Source organism: Zingiber officinale, chromosome 10B (genome assembly GCF_018446385.1).
Source record: "Zingiber officinale cultivar Zhangliang chromosome 10B, Zo_v1.1, whole genome shotgun sequence".
NCBI lineage: Eukaryota > Viridiplantae > Streptophyta > Magnoliopsida > Zingiberales > Zingiberaceae > Zingiber > Zingiber officinale.
In genome coordinates, this window is record NC_056005.1 from 21,905,962 (window position 1) to 21,921,832 (window position 15,871).

General features: G+C 39.7%; 1 protein-coding gene across 1 annotated transcript; it reads left to right on the forward strand.

The window, feature by feature from the left end:
* The first annotated feature begins 14,762 nt into the window (after positions 1-14,762).
* LOC122029008 (extensin-like) lies at positions 14,763-15,520 on the forward strand. The gene is made up of 2 exons (XM_042587972.1): positions 14,763-14,805; positions 14,859-15,520. The coding sequence occupies exons 1-2, from the start codon at positions 14,763-14,765 to the stop codon at positions 15,518-15,520; spliced, it is 705 nt and encodes a 234-aa protein (XP_042443906.1).
* The last annotated feature ends 351 nt before the right edge of the window (positions 15,521-15,871 follow it).

Genomic DNA, 15,871 nt, shown 5'->3' on the forward strand with positions numbered 1-15,871 from the left:
AAGTCGCCTTCAAATCCACCTCTTCTGTCTCCGTAAGATCAGAAGCACATGAAAGGAACCACGCAGGAGGAGAAGCAGCCATGGTGGAACAGTAGAATGAAGATGAATCGAGGAAGACGAAGAGAAAAGTTGAAAAGTGGAAAAGAACTTAAAACCCTTGTTTTCCTTCTGGTCTTGTGCTAAAACCCCCAAATAAAGATAGTAGAAAAAACAGGAAAAGAAAAAGTACTCGGAATTCTAATCGTCATAAAAGGGTGATGACATTAAAGGATAAAGTCAAATTTCAAAAAGGGGAATGAATCCCAAGAAAGAGAGGTTGAGTTAAGTAATCTTCCTTGAAAAAAAATGCAAAAGTTTCCCTAGATATAATTTTAATTCTTAAGAGAGTCCGACGAATATAAGAAAAATCGGTCAGGTATTATAAGTTTGGATTATTTGTTTAATAAAACAATAAACCCGAATGAGCATAATAGACCGGGCGAAAGGTAGGTATGAAGCATTAGCCGATAAACAGAACTTGGTTAGAGGATACCGGACGAAATTCATAAATATAAGTATGAATCGGCCGGTCATAGTAAACCGGCCGAGATAAATACTATGCTAATATGTCAATCAAAGGTTCGTAATGGTAAGCCAGGTAACATCCACCACATGAAATTTGGTCAAAATATAATACATAAGATGATATGCATAAATACAAGTATGAATTGGTCGAGTATAACAAATCTACCAATATCGAAAATACTACAATAGGTCTGCACTAAATCGAACGGGACACAATTAGCTATAAAATATCGGACGATATTTATCAGCATTGATATACACCGGCCGGTCATGATAAGAGTGGTCGAAATAAAGAATATTATAAGAGGTTGGCCGAAGTCTTATAATAGCCGACCAAGTGACATTCAATATATTTAAACAAAACAAACAATCATCATGAGGAAGGATAAATTTGACAATGAAAGACGGAAGATCAACTTTACATAAGTTTACCATATTGTCATCACAAAGTCCGGGTCACCATTACAAGGATTCAAATTTAAGTAAGGAAGTCATCCTAAGGTCAGGTGAGGAAATAGATCAGGAGGCCTATTATCAATAAGTTTGCGACAATTTAGGAAGTGGGGAGGGGGATCACGAGATAAGTAGTTTTCCTCTCGTAATTGTTGAACCGCCCCTTCAACTCCCGCAGTGAAGGTTGCTAAGACCGACTTCACAATTGACCTATTGAATTTAGTGGATTCAATCATGATAGTGGCCCTTTCTTTGTAGCGTGTGTCTTCATTTGCTTTGTAGACCACCAAAGCCGTCTGGAAAGTCTTCAGTTCATTTTCTTTGATAGAGACCTCAGTTTTAGCTGAACTTAAGGAGGTGTTCAAAGAAGTTATTTCATCATCCTTCAGCTGCAAGGCCTTAAGTTTTTCAGCCAATGTTGATTCATAGTCAGCCTTTAATTCGCTAAGCTTGGAAGTTAATTCTTGGTTAAGATCCGTAGCTGATTTGAACTGTGTCTGGAGACTTTCAATTTGGACTTCAAGTTGTTTCTTGGAGGCAGCGGGAAATGTGGCAGAAGATAACTCAGTAACTTGTTGTTTCAGCTTGTCATTCTCGGATCTTAGCTTCTTGTTCTCGTTGTGTAAAATGTGCATCAGCCGGGACAAGCCCATATTTTCTATCCATCGCTAGAGATATAATAAAGGGTTATGACATAGTCACCGATGAATAATCAATAAACGTTGATAAACATACCTGATTCTCACTATGGGAAAAATGATCAATTGTTTCAGAAGTGGTAAGTTCTTCAAAAATGGGATGAACTTTATCCCAAGCGTTAGCAAAAGAACCTCCTAGCAATATGGGGAGAACGGGAATAGTAGAAGAACCAGCAGAGAAGGAGGAAGCAGGAATAGATGGAGGAGCAAAGACTAAATAAGAAGAGGGTGAGGAGGGTAAAGATCTGGATGCTGGAATAGACAATGGAAAGGTGAAAGAAACATCACCAGAAGCACTGGCATTGGAAAAAGGTGAGGCAGGAAAACTAAGAGAGGGGTAAAGTTCAGCCAACGTATGCTCATCAGAAGGAAGGCCAGCAGGAAAAAAACCTTCTGATACTAGTTCGTCAGTAGGAAGGATAAGCCTCCTTTTTGACGGAGGAACCCTGGTAAGTTTGCGTCCAGGGCGTTTGCTGGTAGCAACTTCAGCTATCGATTTACCAGAGCTACCAGGAGATGTGAGTTCAATGATAGGAAGAGGGGCGGATGATGAAGTAGCAGCAGCCACCGGTGAAGCAACAGCGGGTAAAGAAACAACGGGGATTTCTGTAGGAAGACCTTCGGGAGCCTCAAGAACTGCCGAAGAGCGGGGTACCTCAGCTAAAGGAGTCGACTCTTCGATTGGAGGCGGCGGAGTAATAGCAGCCAGAAGCTCTTTTTCTTTGGGGCGAATTGCATCCTCCGCCAGACGCAGTTCTTCATCGATCAAAGTAGAATAAAAGCTCTCCACTACATAGAGAAGAAAAATAATTTAGTTAGCTAAAATCAACGAGAAAGAAACATGGTTTTACCTAAAGAGCCTTGTATATCAGGTTTGACGGGGCTTAGGCCGAACAAGTATAGAAGATCGACTCTTAGCCACTTGGGAATAGAAAGTCGACGATTTAACAACTTTTCACAATAAATAGGAAAAGAAGGATGGAGATGAAACTCCTTGACATCGGGTAAGGGGGGTAAGGAGGATTTCCAAGCATAAGTCCAAGGAATGGGTCCTGGAAACTTTATGAAGAAGAAGCGGGATTTCCAAGCTTTAAGACTAAAAAAGAACCATTTTAGTCCGGGACTGGAACAAGAAAACACCAGGTTCCGAACTCTTAGGGTAAGAGAACATGAAGAAATTTTGAGTAGGAGGGATATCTAGCAGACGAAACAACATGTAAGCACCACATAGATAACGAAAGGCGTTAGGGGCAAACTTTTTCAAAGGAATGTCAAAATACTGGCTTATTTCGATCAGGAAAGGAGGAATGGGAAACCTTAAACCTCCTATCAACTGATCCTTGAAAAAAGTCACGCAATTAGCAGGGGGACGATGAGGACGATCATCTGGTTTCGGGATTAAGATGCTATATTCCCTGGGGATTTCATATTGACGACGGATGGTAAGCTTAGCACTTTTATCAAAGGAAGAAGACATTTGGACGTACCAAGGAGCAATTGCTTCCTCAGCCATAGACAAGAGTAAAGGCTAGCAGAACAACAGATTACTTACTGAAAGCAAGAAAAGAGATCGCCGAGAAACGGTGAGCACGAGGTTTGATTGAAAACTGCAGCAAGAAAAGAACGCTAAGGTAAGAAAAGAAGGGACGAAGTTGAAAAGAAGACAAAGGGTTTAGGGTTTGAAAAACATATAGCCGTTGTCAGATCAAAACATTTTTATCTCAGTAGACGCTGAGGATTACAGGAAAAAGGGCAAAGGCTTACATGACATAGCAGATAGAGAAAGTATGTGTCACATAATCATAAAGAAACATTTATGTTGGATGCGACAGATCGGATCACGCTGGGGTTGGTAACACCTCGTTATACGCTTCCAACATTCTCTTACCAGAGGAAAATCCAGTCACAAACCAGGAAGTTTTGAAAGAAGATGTAGTTTACTAGGCATAATAAAGGGAGAGGAACTGAGTTTGACTAAGTCCACGTTAAGGACAAGAAAAATTAAGGAGAGCTATTTAGGCATATAACATGTTTTAAATTAATGTCATTACAAAATGTAAACCACCATTGATCGAGATAATTTTATTTGTATCGACTGACACAACTATGATAGATAAGTCAAGATAACTTTGTTTATGATACACAAAATAATATCAGTTAGTGTAGTGATTAGTCACAATAGATAAGTACAGCATGGACCGAAACAACCTTGTCTGTAATAGAAAAAGGGAATATTTGTCGAAATAACCATGCTTATGATATACGGGTGGATATTGAAGCACAACATCACGTCTGTTCTTACAAATTAGAAAAGTTCAATAGAGTTGTCTGATTTAATATAAAAGAGTGTCTGAATTTACATTTAGAAGTTGATCAAATACATAACATTACATTTCCTCTCAAAACATTAAGCCTCGAAAAGATAACAAAAGTAACAAACATAAGCTCTCGGAATGTTTAGAAAATTTTAGTCCCACTGGAGTCAAACTTACCATGGAGCAGAAGTGGGAACATTTTACCTGGCACAAAAAAAAAAAGCTTGCCCGAGCAGTAGAAGTGGCAATATTTTACCCGGGACGAAGAAAACTATGAAGCAGAAAGACTCAAGGGCAAGGGGAAGGGGCAGATCTATTCAGGCCATGGTGCAAAGGTGACTGAAAGAGCCTCTCCCCTGTTCGAGCCCCGGAGTCCTGCAGCTAGAGCAACTAATCCTAGCCCAAGGGCAACATGTGCTACGCGTTTGTAACAACATCCATGGGCTATTTGATTGGTCCTTCGTGAGTAAGAAAAATCCCTCTGAAGCTCATTGAGCCCCCAGAGTAGTCGCGCCTTCGGTTGGAGAATCTAAACCTCGAGAAACGTCATTTTTTGGGAAGGTTTCTGGAACCCTAGAGTTAGCTGAAGTATAAACTTGAATAAATTCATACATAGATCTCGTCTTGTCCAACAAGAATCACCCCCAATAAGGGGGATCCCAGACTATACTCTCAGCAGGAAGAGTTAGCAAGAAAGAGAAGAACTAGGATGGGTGATGAACGAAGAATGGATTATAACCCTATTTAAAGGATCAAAGGACCCAAGGAATCATTGTATTAAGGTTCACGGGATCACTGCACTCAGGTTCACAAGATAGTTGTACACAAAATTTGTAAGGTCATGTCAGTACCTGTGACAAAGTCACGGGTAGGGAAAAAACAAAATCAGACTTATGTCTAGTCAGTCGTCTACACCTCCTTCGACTAGACTTGAAGGAAAGGCTATTGATATGGGTTAGGCTTCATGGATCCCTGATAAGGAAGGGAAAGGAGATAACCAAACAGAGAAGATAGATCAATATCGGCTGGGATATACCTTAAAAGGGGTAGGCCAATATTGATAAGGATATACGTCAAGGAGGTGGGCCAATATCGGCCAGGATATGCCTCAAAGGAGGTAGACCTATATCGAGCGAGATATACCTCAAAGAAGGAAGGCCAATATCGACCGGGATATACCTCAAAAGATAGGCCAATATTGATAAGCATATACCTCAAAGAAGGTAGACCAATATCGGGCGAGACATACCTTCAGGAAGGAAGGCCAATATCGGCCGGGATATGCCTCCAAGGAGGCAGACCCATATCGATCAGCATATACCTCAAACGGGGTAGACCAGTATCGACCGAGACATGCCTTCAAGAAGGAAGGCCAATATCGGTCGGGATATGCCTCCAAGGAGGCAGACCCATATCGATCAGCATATACCTCAAAGGGGGTAGACCAGTATCGACCGAGACATGCCTTCAAGAAGGAAGGCCAATATCGGCCAGGATATACTTCCTAGTGAATAGACCAGTATCGACCGAGACATGCCTTCAAGAAGGAAGGCCAATATCGACTGGGATATGCCTCCAAGGAGGACCCATATCGATCAGCATATACCTCAAAGGGGGTAGGCCAGTATCGACCGAGACATGCCTTCAAGAAGGAAGGCCAATATCGGCCAGGATATACTTCCTAGCGAATAGACCAGTATCGACCGAGACATGCCTTTAAGAAGGAAAGCCAATATCGGCCGGGTTGACTAATACCTTGAAAAGATACTTGATAAAATATAGCCTAGTGCTAGCTAGAATAATAAACATAAAGGAGCCCGGACGGGCACTGCCCCAGGAGCCTCATGAGAGGTAATAATAATTGATCAAACCTAGTTAAGCCCAGTTCCGACTGATACAAGAAACATTGGTACATTAAGCTATCTATGATATAGCAAAAATAGGAGGGGCAAGTAGGAACGATAGAAACACTTTAAAGGACCTGTGAAACAGGATAGAAGTAAATATTTTAAATAAAATAGTTAATGAAGATATTTGCAGTATATGATTGTATAACAGGTGTTATATATTTTGGCGGAAAATGTGTTTTTAGACTATTTTACAGGTACTAGACGACAAAGAAGGTACATCTGGGGTACAAAAAAGATTTCTTAAAAGTCATTTACCACAAGTACGCAGCTTACGTCATCTCATAACAAACTCTAATAAATCGGGGTCCACTTCATGACTACGGAGGTTATATGAAGTGGTATAAAAAGGGGAATCCTCTCCGTTGGCGAGGTAAGTTCACATCATTACACACATTCATAACCCTAACTTTCAACTACTGTTGATCGGCTTCTTCTTCTTCTTCTTCTTCTTCTTCTTTCTTCCACACTAAGAGAGATCACTAACTTGAGCGTCGGAGGGCCTAGCCAGGGATTCCCACCCTGGTCTTAGGTCACCCACGATAGTGTTAGCTGGTCTCTTGTGCGCAGAAAGTCTTGGAAGCTCCGAATCTGTGTTCTCTCCGGTCAGATCTCTCTCTTGTTATTAGATCTTCGCGCAAGGAGGGCATTCGGGGACTCTACTCTTCTCGATCCGCTTTGGGTTTCTCGGATCGACTTTCTACAGGTATTATTCTCCACTAGCGGTAGATTTTTTCTCCCGGCTCTCCATCTTGTCAAGCTTCTCAGACAGGATCATTAGTAATAAAGAAAATGGTACCCCCTTTGCATGATTTCAATGATATGTTAGAAATGGAGGAAGTTAGCTATTTTTTATTGTTAAGTTTTTGGCTTCATGTCAAGATTGGACTTTTAATTTCCTTAAGGTTTCTATTTAATAATGGACACTTGATTGGTAAATTGGATTGATATTTTTTCATGCCTAGTTAGGTTGAGCCTTAATTGAGTGATGCTCTTGTGTTATTGTACTCTAAAATTTGCTTTGATTCTTTCGAAACTGCAATTCAATGGGTTGAATTACATTTGTGAAGGTTAATCACTTTGCATAATTTTCTCTTCCACACAAATTCTTGCTATTTTTCTTGATAATCATCATATCAATTCATATCTTCTCATTTGTAAATCTTTTGGATGTGGATACATGTTTTATTATATGATGGATATTTTGGCCAAGGTGGATTAAGTTTAAGTGTGGCGGAAAGAATTTTTGGAAGATATGTGTGATTACATTTTTGGGAAGAGCAATTGTTAAAAGGTTGTTTTTGTGAAGAATTTCTTGTGCCAACTGATAATTCTGCATAATCATGTATAGCAAGGTTTTTGAATAGCAAGGTTTTAAATCCAAGCTCTTAATATTGCAATGCTAAATAGAATCATTCCTTCAGCTTAATTATGTATAGAGCAAGCTTTAATAGCTTTTAATTTTTGGAATCTGATACTATGGTGATACACTCAATTTCTGTAAAACACTGAAAAGGACACGGTAAAATACTAATGCATTATGTGCTGAATCTGAATGTTACTGTTGTGAAGCAATTTCAGAAATATGGAAATTCAGAAATCACTTTAAAAACTGTGGAATGCTAGAACTATGATACCATTGCTAAATTTGTAATTGCTCAAATATGCAGAAACATATTCAGAACAGTGAGGTAATGCAGAAACAATGAGCTACAGTGACATGTATGGATCAGACTACAGTAAAAAAAACAAACTGCAATAAAAAAAAAGAAGAGAAGTCAGTTCGGAATTGATGCTAAAATTGTACCAAAATGTTATGAGCAACACTCAAATCTTTGAGGAAATACACTGAAGCTATTGAATTATCAGTAACATATGGGGTTTAATTACTTTCCATGACTTCACAAGCTAAATTAGCTAGAATCTAGGAAGTTTTAAACTGCTGAAAGAAATCAGTGGAGCTGCAGAAACTGTGATTGCTTGTTTTGAAATTTTTGAAGCTGATTGAATCGGGGACATTGATTAGCATTTAAATAAGTTAACTGTAGAGTTTTGTGTCAATAGTGTGCTAAATTCAGAGCTACCTACAAACAGTGAAGGTTCTGAAAGGGAAGGGCTATAACTTGGCTGTAAATACAGAAAAGCTGAAATCTGAAATGCTGGAATCTGCATTTCCAGTGCATTAAAAACTGCACAAGTTTGACATTATCCCTCAAGCTTAAATCATTTGGAATTCCAAATCTTGATACTTAATCCGGGAATTTAAATTAAGGTCAGTGATATAGGGAAATTTATGTATCTGCTGTTGCATATTAGGAGAGCTGTATATCAAATTCAGTTTGCTAAACCTTCTACTTAGTGTGCCCTTTTTGGTTTGTCCGAGACTGACAAAGGTTTAAGTGTGGGGGAAGTAATGAAGTGTGCAAGATCTGTTTTTGAGTTGTGGAGCTGTGTTTACAATTTTTTGGAATATGATTTATGTGAAAACCGAATGAGGATATTTTACAACTAATCATAGCTTAAATAGAAGTTAGATTTTGGAATTGTGATATGTTGTATCAATTTAGATTCAACAGCTCTCTAAGTAGTGAATTTTAATTGTGAAGCTTGGCTAATTATAGTGACAATTGACACTGCAACTATTTCCATATGTTTATGAAACTACTTGAGCCGGATTTAGTAGTATCAATGAGTGTTCAAAAGATACAATGAGCTGTTTGGGGAGAGCTAAATGTGGAAATTGAATTGAGGAATCAGTGGTGATATAATTGGAAGAAAGTTAAGGACAAAGAGAAAGAAGGAAGTATGGCCAAGTATTCATTTATATATCATTCTTTGTATCCATGTCTTCCACTAAAGCTAAATCTTTCTTTCTTATCTTTTCTTTTAACTAATTCTTCCTTTTCTGATCTTTCTTTGCAGCTAATCCATGATTAATTTTCATATTGTGATTTGTATCCATGATCATGGTAGAGAGTAGAAGATAAGCAAGCATATGATAGTGCAAGAAGAACAAGTAGCATGAGTGCTCTCCATTTTTGTGATTACATGTGAAATAGAATGAGGGCCACAAAAACTCTATATTGTGAGGATTTTAGTTTGAAATCAATTTTAATTTACTCATGATAGATGGAAATTATTATGTTGTTAACCAAGAGTAAAGTTTGAAGTCCATGAATGCTTGAGATTCTAGAATGTGATGATCTTTGATGGTTTTCTTTCTCTATTCTCTAATCATATTTAGTAATTTGTATAGGGGGGGGGGGGGGGTGCCATTAAAGTAGGATTTCAGTTTCTTAACTTGCTTGAGACAAGCAAGAATAAGTGTGGGGGATTTTGATGATTTGTCAAATTGGTGTTATATTTTGATTCAAATTGATGGGCTTTTGGGTTTATTTCATTTGAGTAATTGACTTTGGAGTAAGATTTTGTTATTCAAGATGATCTTGAACTAATCCAATTAGTTACCTTTTGTTCATGATTTATGATTCATATATTCTCTAATCTTGGTTGTAGATGAAGATTTGGATTCATTGATCAAACTTGAGTGCACTCGAGCTAGCTAGCTTGGATATGGATTCGACCCGTGCCAAGTAATGTTGAACTTGGTAGATCGAATGAGTTGCTACAACCACTGAACTGAACCAGCTATTGTACTGAACCAGGAATTGAACTCGATCCAAGATGAGATCAAAATCAAAGCTGCGACATGATGAACAGTGGCTTGTGCTACTGTTCACCGTGTTGCAATTTCCTCCTCAGCACGGACACAAGCTCCATTCATGCTCCAGATTTCATATTTCAATTTCGACTTCAACCGTGAATTCAGGATTTCTTGGCAATCAGCGATCGAAGAACAGATTGCGATCGTGGGTGTTCCCTAGATCCGCGACATTTCTCTTTCATGATCCGCATTCACCTCAGATAGAAGGGTGTTCTCTAGTATGAGATTCCAGGCGTCTACAGAGGTTGGCCGGAGTTTTCCCTGAAGCTTTCGTAATCGTTCTGCTTCCGCATAAGCTCGTAGCTTGAAATCGAACTGATCAATTGATTGAAGCTTTGATTGTCATCTTCTTCCTCTGTTCTTAACGCAATAAGATAGCGAGCTAGAAGGGCGTTCCCTGCAGCTCTGTGATTCTTATTTACATGGCTGAAGATTCCAGATGTAGCGATTGAGAGCTTGAAGGGAGTTCCCTGCGGCTCCTGTGCAGATCAGCAAAGAGAAGGGATTGGATCTATGATTTGGAGTTTGTGAATGTTTCATAATTTAGATTTTAGATTTTGTTTGCAGATCAATTATTCGTTTGGTTTTCTTTTTATATGAACAACTCCCATTTCTGATTTCGTAGTTCAGATTAGAAGATCCTTGAACTCTGTTTTGGTTTTTGTTGTAATCCATGAATGCACTTGAGTAATTTTTGGTTTCTGAGTTTAGATCTGAGATTTGAAGCTTAGGATGTTTTCTTCTTGTACTTGAGATCATTTGCTAGATTGAACTTAGATTGCATTTATTGTCCGTTCTAGTTTTAGTCAGCAGTTTTCCATTCAATAGTGAATCTGTAGTTAGTTAATTTAGTGGCATTAGCTAAGTTTAGTTGTTCTAGATTAGTTTTATTGTCAACCTGTTAAGGAGTGCAGTAGTTAGGTTAGTTCGGGAACTAAGTTTTGAATTAATGGAGTCTTTAGTGTAGATTTAATTTTTGAATTCATATTTTGATGCTTGATTTGGAATTTTCCAGAACATGTTTTTCTTAAAGTTCACTAGTCAACTTACTTTCGTTGTTTGAGTGCTTCAATAGCTTCAGTCGGTCAACTTCAGTTACAGATCTTATTGTTAGGTGTCATCTAGTATACTTCCCAATACTTCTCTAGATCTTATTGTTAGGGATAACTATCTTGTCTGTTTAGTCCATCTTTAGAATTTAACGTCTTGAGTTAGTTTAATTCCGCATAGCAATTTAATTGGCTAAGAGCAAACCAGAATTAGAAGTAGGAGTTGCAATGCACTAGTGTAGTTTATGCACTTCAATCATTAACTTAGAGTTTTATTTTTTGTTGAAGATTAGACAATCCAAAAAGTGTTTTGAATCTAAATCAAACACGCATCTATTAGTTATCCTTGAACAAAAAAATATGACTCGGGACTCGTTGCTACATTTCTTTAATTGAGTTTACTTTGGTTCCCAATCTTTATTCATTTGGAGCGCCTAGTGACATGCGAAAAGGTGACTTCCACTCATATATATGTAATGACATACAGGGGCTAAAGAATAGTAGAAGACTCGTCAAGGGAGAAATAAGTCTACGAGTTGGGACATTGGAACATACTTGTTAAAGCTTCCTAGTGAACTTGTCTTAGAACTAGATAATTGTTATTTTGTTCCAACATTAATAAAGAACATTATTTCTATTTCTTGCTTAAATAGAAAAGATTTCCATTTAACTTTTAGTAACAATTGTTGTTATATAACCTTAAATGATGTTCTTTATGGCACTGGAACATATGTAATGACATCTACGCATTAGATATATCTAGTGACGTACTCAATATTGAAAAGAGAAATAAACGCGCCCGAATAGATAATCAATTAACCTCTTACTTGTGGCATTGTCGCCTTGGCCATATAAGCAAGAAATGCATGTCCGAATTGCAAAAGATTGCAGATCTCGAATCATTTGAATTAGATACATGTGATTCATGTTTAAAAAGCAAGATGACAAAGTTACCTTTTTCTCGAAAGAGTGAACGAGTTGAAGTTACTTGGGCTCATACATACCAATATATATGGACCAATGACAAATTATGCATTAGGAGGTTATAACTACTTCATTATTTTCATTGATGATCACTCTCGTTATAGGTATGTGTATCTAATGAAACAAAAATCTGAAGCCTTTGAAAAGTTTAGAAAATTTAGAAGTGAAGTAAAGAAATAACTTGGTAAAAATATTAAGATACTTCGATCCGATCGAGGTAGTGAATATTTAAGCCAAGAGTTTCTAGATTATCTAAGGGACAATGATATATTGTCTCAATGGACTCCGCCTTATACGTCATAACATAATGGTGTATCAAAAAGGCGTAATCGAACCTTGTTAAACATGATTAGATCAATGATGGATCGAGTAGATCTTCCTAAGACCTTTTAGAGTTATGTACTCATGACAATTGTTTACTTGCTAAACAGAGTCCCGACAAAGGCAATATCAACTACACCATATGAGGTATGGACTAGTAAGAAACCCCTCATGTAAAATATCATAACCTAATAATAAGGTTAAATGGACGAAATACCTTAAGGATTTTTTAAAAAATTTTTGAGAATTTTTCGGAGCTCGTATGACGAGTTTAAGGGGATCAATTATTGGGCCAAGGGAAAGCCTGTTTGGATATCCCAATTAAAGTAGGAGTTGATTAACTAGGTTAACATAAAGTTGGTTAATTAAAACCTAGGTTAAAAATATTTAACCCTAACTTTATATTCTTATTAGCGTCGAACCCCTTCCCTTGCCTCCGGATCTCCTCTCTGCGTCGAACTTCCTCTTCTCTCCCGAGCAGCACGCTGTCGCCAAACCTTCCTCTCCTCATCTCATCGCCGGTCGACCTTCTCTTCTCTCTCGAGTTGCACGCGACAGTCTCCTCCTCTACCGAAGAGTCAACGCATGCTCCTCTTCCCCGAGCCGATCGCCCTCTCCCTTCTCTCGGCCTAGCGCCGGCAGCCGAACTCCTCTTCACCTCTTCCCTCCCGAGCTGCACACCACCATCTCCTCTCTACCCTCTTCCGATCCTGACATTGCCCAGCCATCGCCAGAAGGAAGGATCATCACCAGCATCGCGTCTCTGCCCTAGAGTGATTGTCACCGACCCACTGCCCTAGATCGTCATTCTAGTCTCTGCCTTAGATCGTCGTCCAGCGCCTGAACCACTGGTGATTAGCTGTGGCCGGCCAGATTTGAGGGGGGTTCTGGGTGGTGTCGGCTGCAAAATATTTGGTAGCAACATCTTCCGGCAAGCAAACTTGTGGGCAACAACTAATACCGGCAGGTTTCCAGCAACAGCTACTCATTCCGACAGCACCCTCCCTGGCTGTGGATTAATAGAGGACTCTGATTCGAGACCAGCATCTCGACGTCAGATTTAGCTTGATTGGATCTTCTATTTAAGGTGGGTACTTCTAACTTATCTTTTGATATAGTCATTTTAGATATGCATAATAGTTTATTTCTAGTGGTAATTATTATGTTTGCATCTTCTTTGATATGCCACTATCTGTTTCCTGTTGTCTGCCTATATTCCTATCTGTATGCATTCCTACTTATATTTTCTTTGATTATCGCCATGTGTATCCCTGTTCATAGAAATAGTGACTTACATTGCCTACTGTGTAGTAGTCTTGTCGTTCGTCATAGTTGAATTGTGTACTTAGGTTTTTGATACCTAGACCATCGTATGCTTTATTTCCTTTTTGTACCTTTTGTATGGAAGTGTATACTATCTATATCCACATATTTAGTGTCATGGACCATCTTGCATGATTGCATGCTGGCGATGGTCGGCTCCATTATTGTTGAGCGCATCGCTAGTTACATGATCTGCACACACAACCACTCATGAGTTAGTGGTACATCAGGCAGGGTGTGTGCAGTTTGCTCTGTCAGGGCTCCTCTAGTCCGCTCCTGGGTAATGATGACTGTAGCGTGTAGCGGGCAGGGATCCCTCCCCTATGATACAGGGAGATGAGAGCTTAGGCTCCCCCACTATGTTTGGGGTAGGAGGATAGGTGTACTCCGACAGCATCCTATCCACTCGGTCACTCAATAGCAGTGATGGAAGAGTGCACAGTTATCATAGCCTTAACCATTCGGTCTCACCATCGTATGTGAGATGGTTGACTGGCGTCAGGGGTGACACATGTCATGTTTGCACCATATGCATAGATTGCATTTATTGTCTGTGATTGTTGCATTTTGGATGTTGCATTTGTTTAGGTTGCATATGTTTGACATGCATACAAGTGACATCTTGTATCTGGTCTGAAAACCCTTATATTCTGATAGAAAGTCCTGGTGAGTATAATTTTCTTCAACCTTTTCAGTTTGCATTTCCTACTTTTGTTCAGAAAACTATACCACATGATGATTACTGCTAGTCATATCTTATTATGCATGTCTATCTGGTATCTGCTGAGTTCTTGAACTCACCTCGTTGATTATTCTTATTTCAGGTTGAAGCCGTCAGGAGGTTCCAGCTGCTAGTCACCTTGCCACAAGGATTTTCGCTTTGGTCTTTTGGTTTATGTTTATTTGTTTAGAGTTATGTTTCAGACTTGTTCTAGTTTTGGTGCTCTGGATTTTGTGTGGCTTGTCTTTGAGTAGTGTACTGGTTGGGTTTTGTTTTCTTGGTGGATTGTATTTGGTATGTTTTGCTACGTCCTGCCAGACGGGCAGAAGAGGTAAGTTTAGATGATATTTTATCTTTCTTTTGTTTTGTGTTGACAGCCGGATGCTGTTTTATTATAACTGTGTGGATGGTTTTATTTTTGTTTAATATATATACCAGCCGTGTTGGCTGATGAGTGTGAGCCCTGAGGGTTATGTATATAAGTCTCAGATTGTCACCCGTACAAGGGAGATGCTACCGAAATTTCTTCTAGCAGGGACTACTGGGGTGTGACAATTTATTTGGTATCAGAGCCAGGTTTTGCGAGTCAATCTGGGTATTTTCAGATTTGTACGGATTTCCGTTATGTTCATATTTCGGAATTCTGTTTCAGATTTATATGGATTTTCATCGATTTTCTCGTTTCGAAGTTCCGAGGTCATAAATGGGAACTGGACAGCGACCGAACATCTCCAGACGGCAAATAGGTATGTTGATTACTTTAGTACTTGTATTAATACCTGGGTAATAAATTTAACAGATATGAGGCAAGGTACACGTGTTCCCATGCCTAGACGTGGTGCAGGACGACCACGCAAGAGGGCGTTGGAGTCTTTGGCGACGGAGTCGCCAGAGAAGTCTATTGGGATTGAGCCTATCAGTCAGGGACAGACTCCTCATGATACTGCAGGCGCGTCAGGCTCTCGAATTCCAAAGGTTCATTCTCCAGAGTTACCCGCACCTACAGTATCCACTGTACCACCAGCAGTACCATCTGCGACATACTCGACCCCTCCACCAGCAGTGCCTGCTACTACGTACCCGGTACCACCGCCACCTGTGCCTGCTATTACGTATCCGACACCAGCAACACTAGTTACACTTGCACCTACTACATACTTGGCACCCGCACCAGCAATACCAGTTGCTCCTTATCTGGTACCACCACTTACCGTACCTCCAGCTGCTCCTGCATATATTGATCCTGTAGTGCCACCAGTGGTACCTTCCTCGGCTTATGCAGCAGCACTAGGGGTACGTCTCCCGACCTATCTAGCGGTACCACTTGTAGTACCAGCTCCAGTAGTTCCACCAGTTCCCGCGATGATCCCTACTCACCCTACTGATATGATTGCAGCACGAGCTCGGATCCAAGCTTTGGCAGAGTCGATGAAGAGCAGATTCACGCTATTTCGCGGATAGACCGATCCGAGTGTAGCTCAATCTTGGATAGAGACTTTGGAGTGAACTTTTTTCTATATGGCTTGCTCCGAGTGGGAGAAGGCAGAGCTGATTGCTTATCATTTATGGGATAAGGATGACATCTGGTGGGATACGCAGCGCTCGATTATAGGTGAGCAGCACATCACTTGGGCGAAATTTAGAGAGGCTTTTGAGAGCCAATACTTCCCACAGTCATATCAGATGACACACCAACAGGATTTTCTGAGTCTTCGGCAGAACAACCGCACGGTGACAGAATACAATGCCGAATTTAATCGGTTGGCCAGATTTTATCCAGAATTAGTTGCTGAGGATAGGTCTCGTATGCTT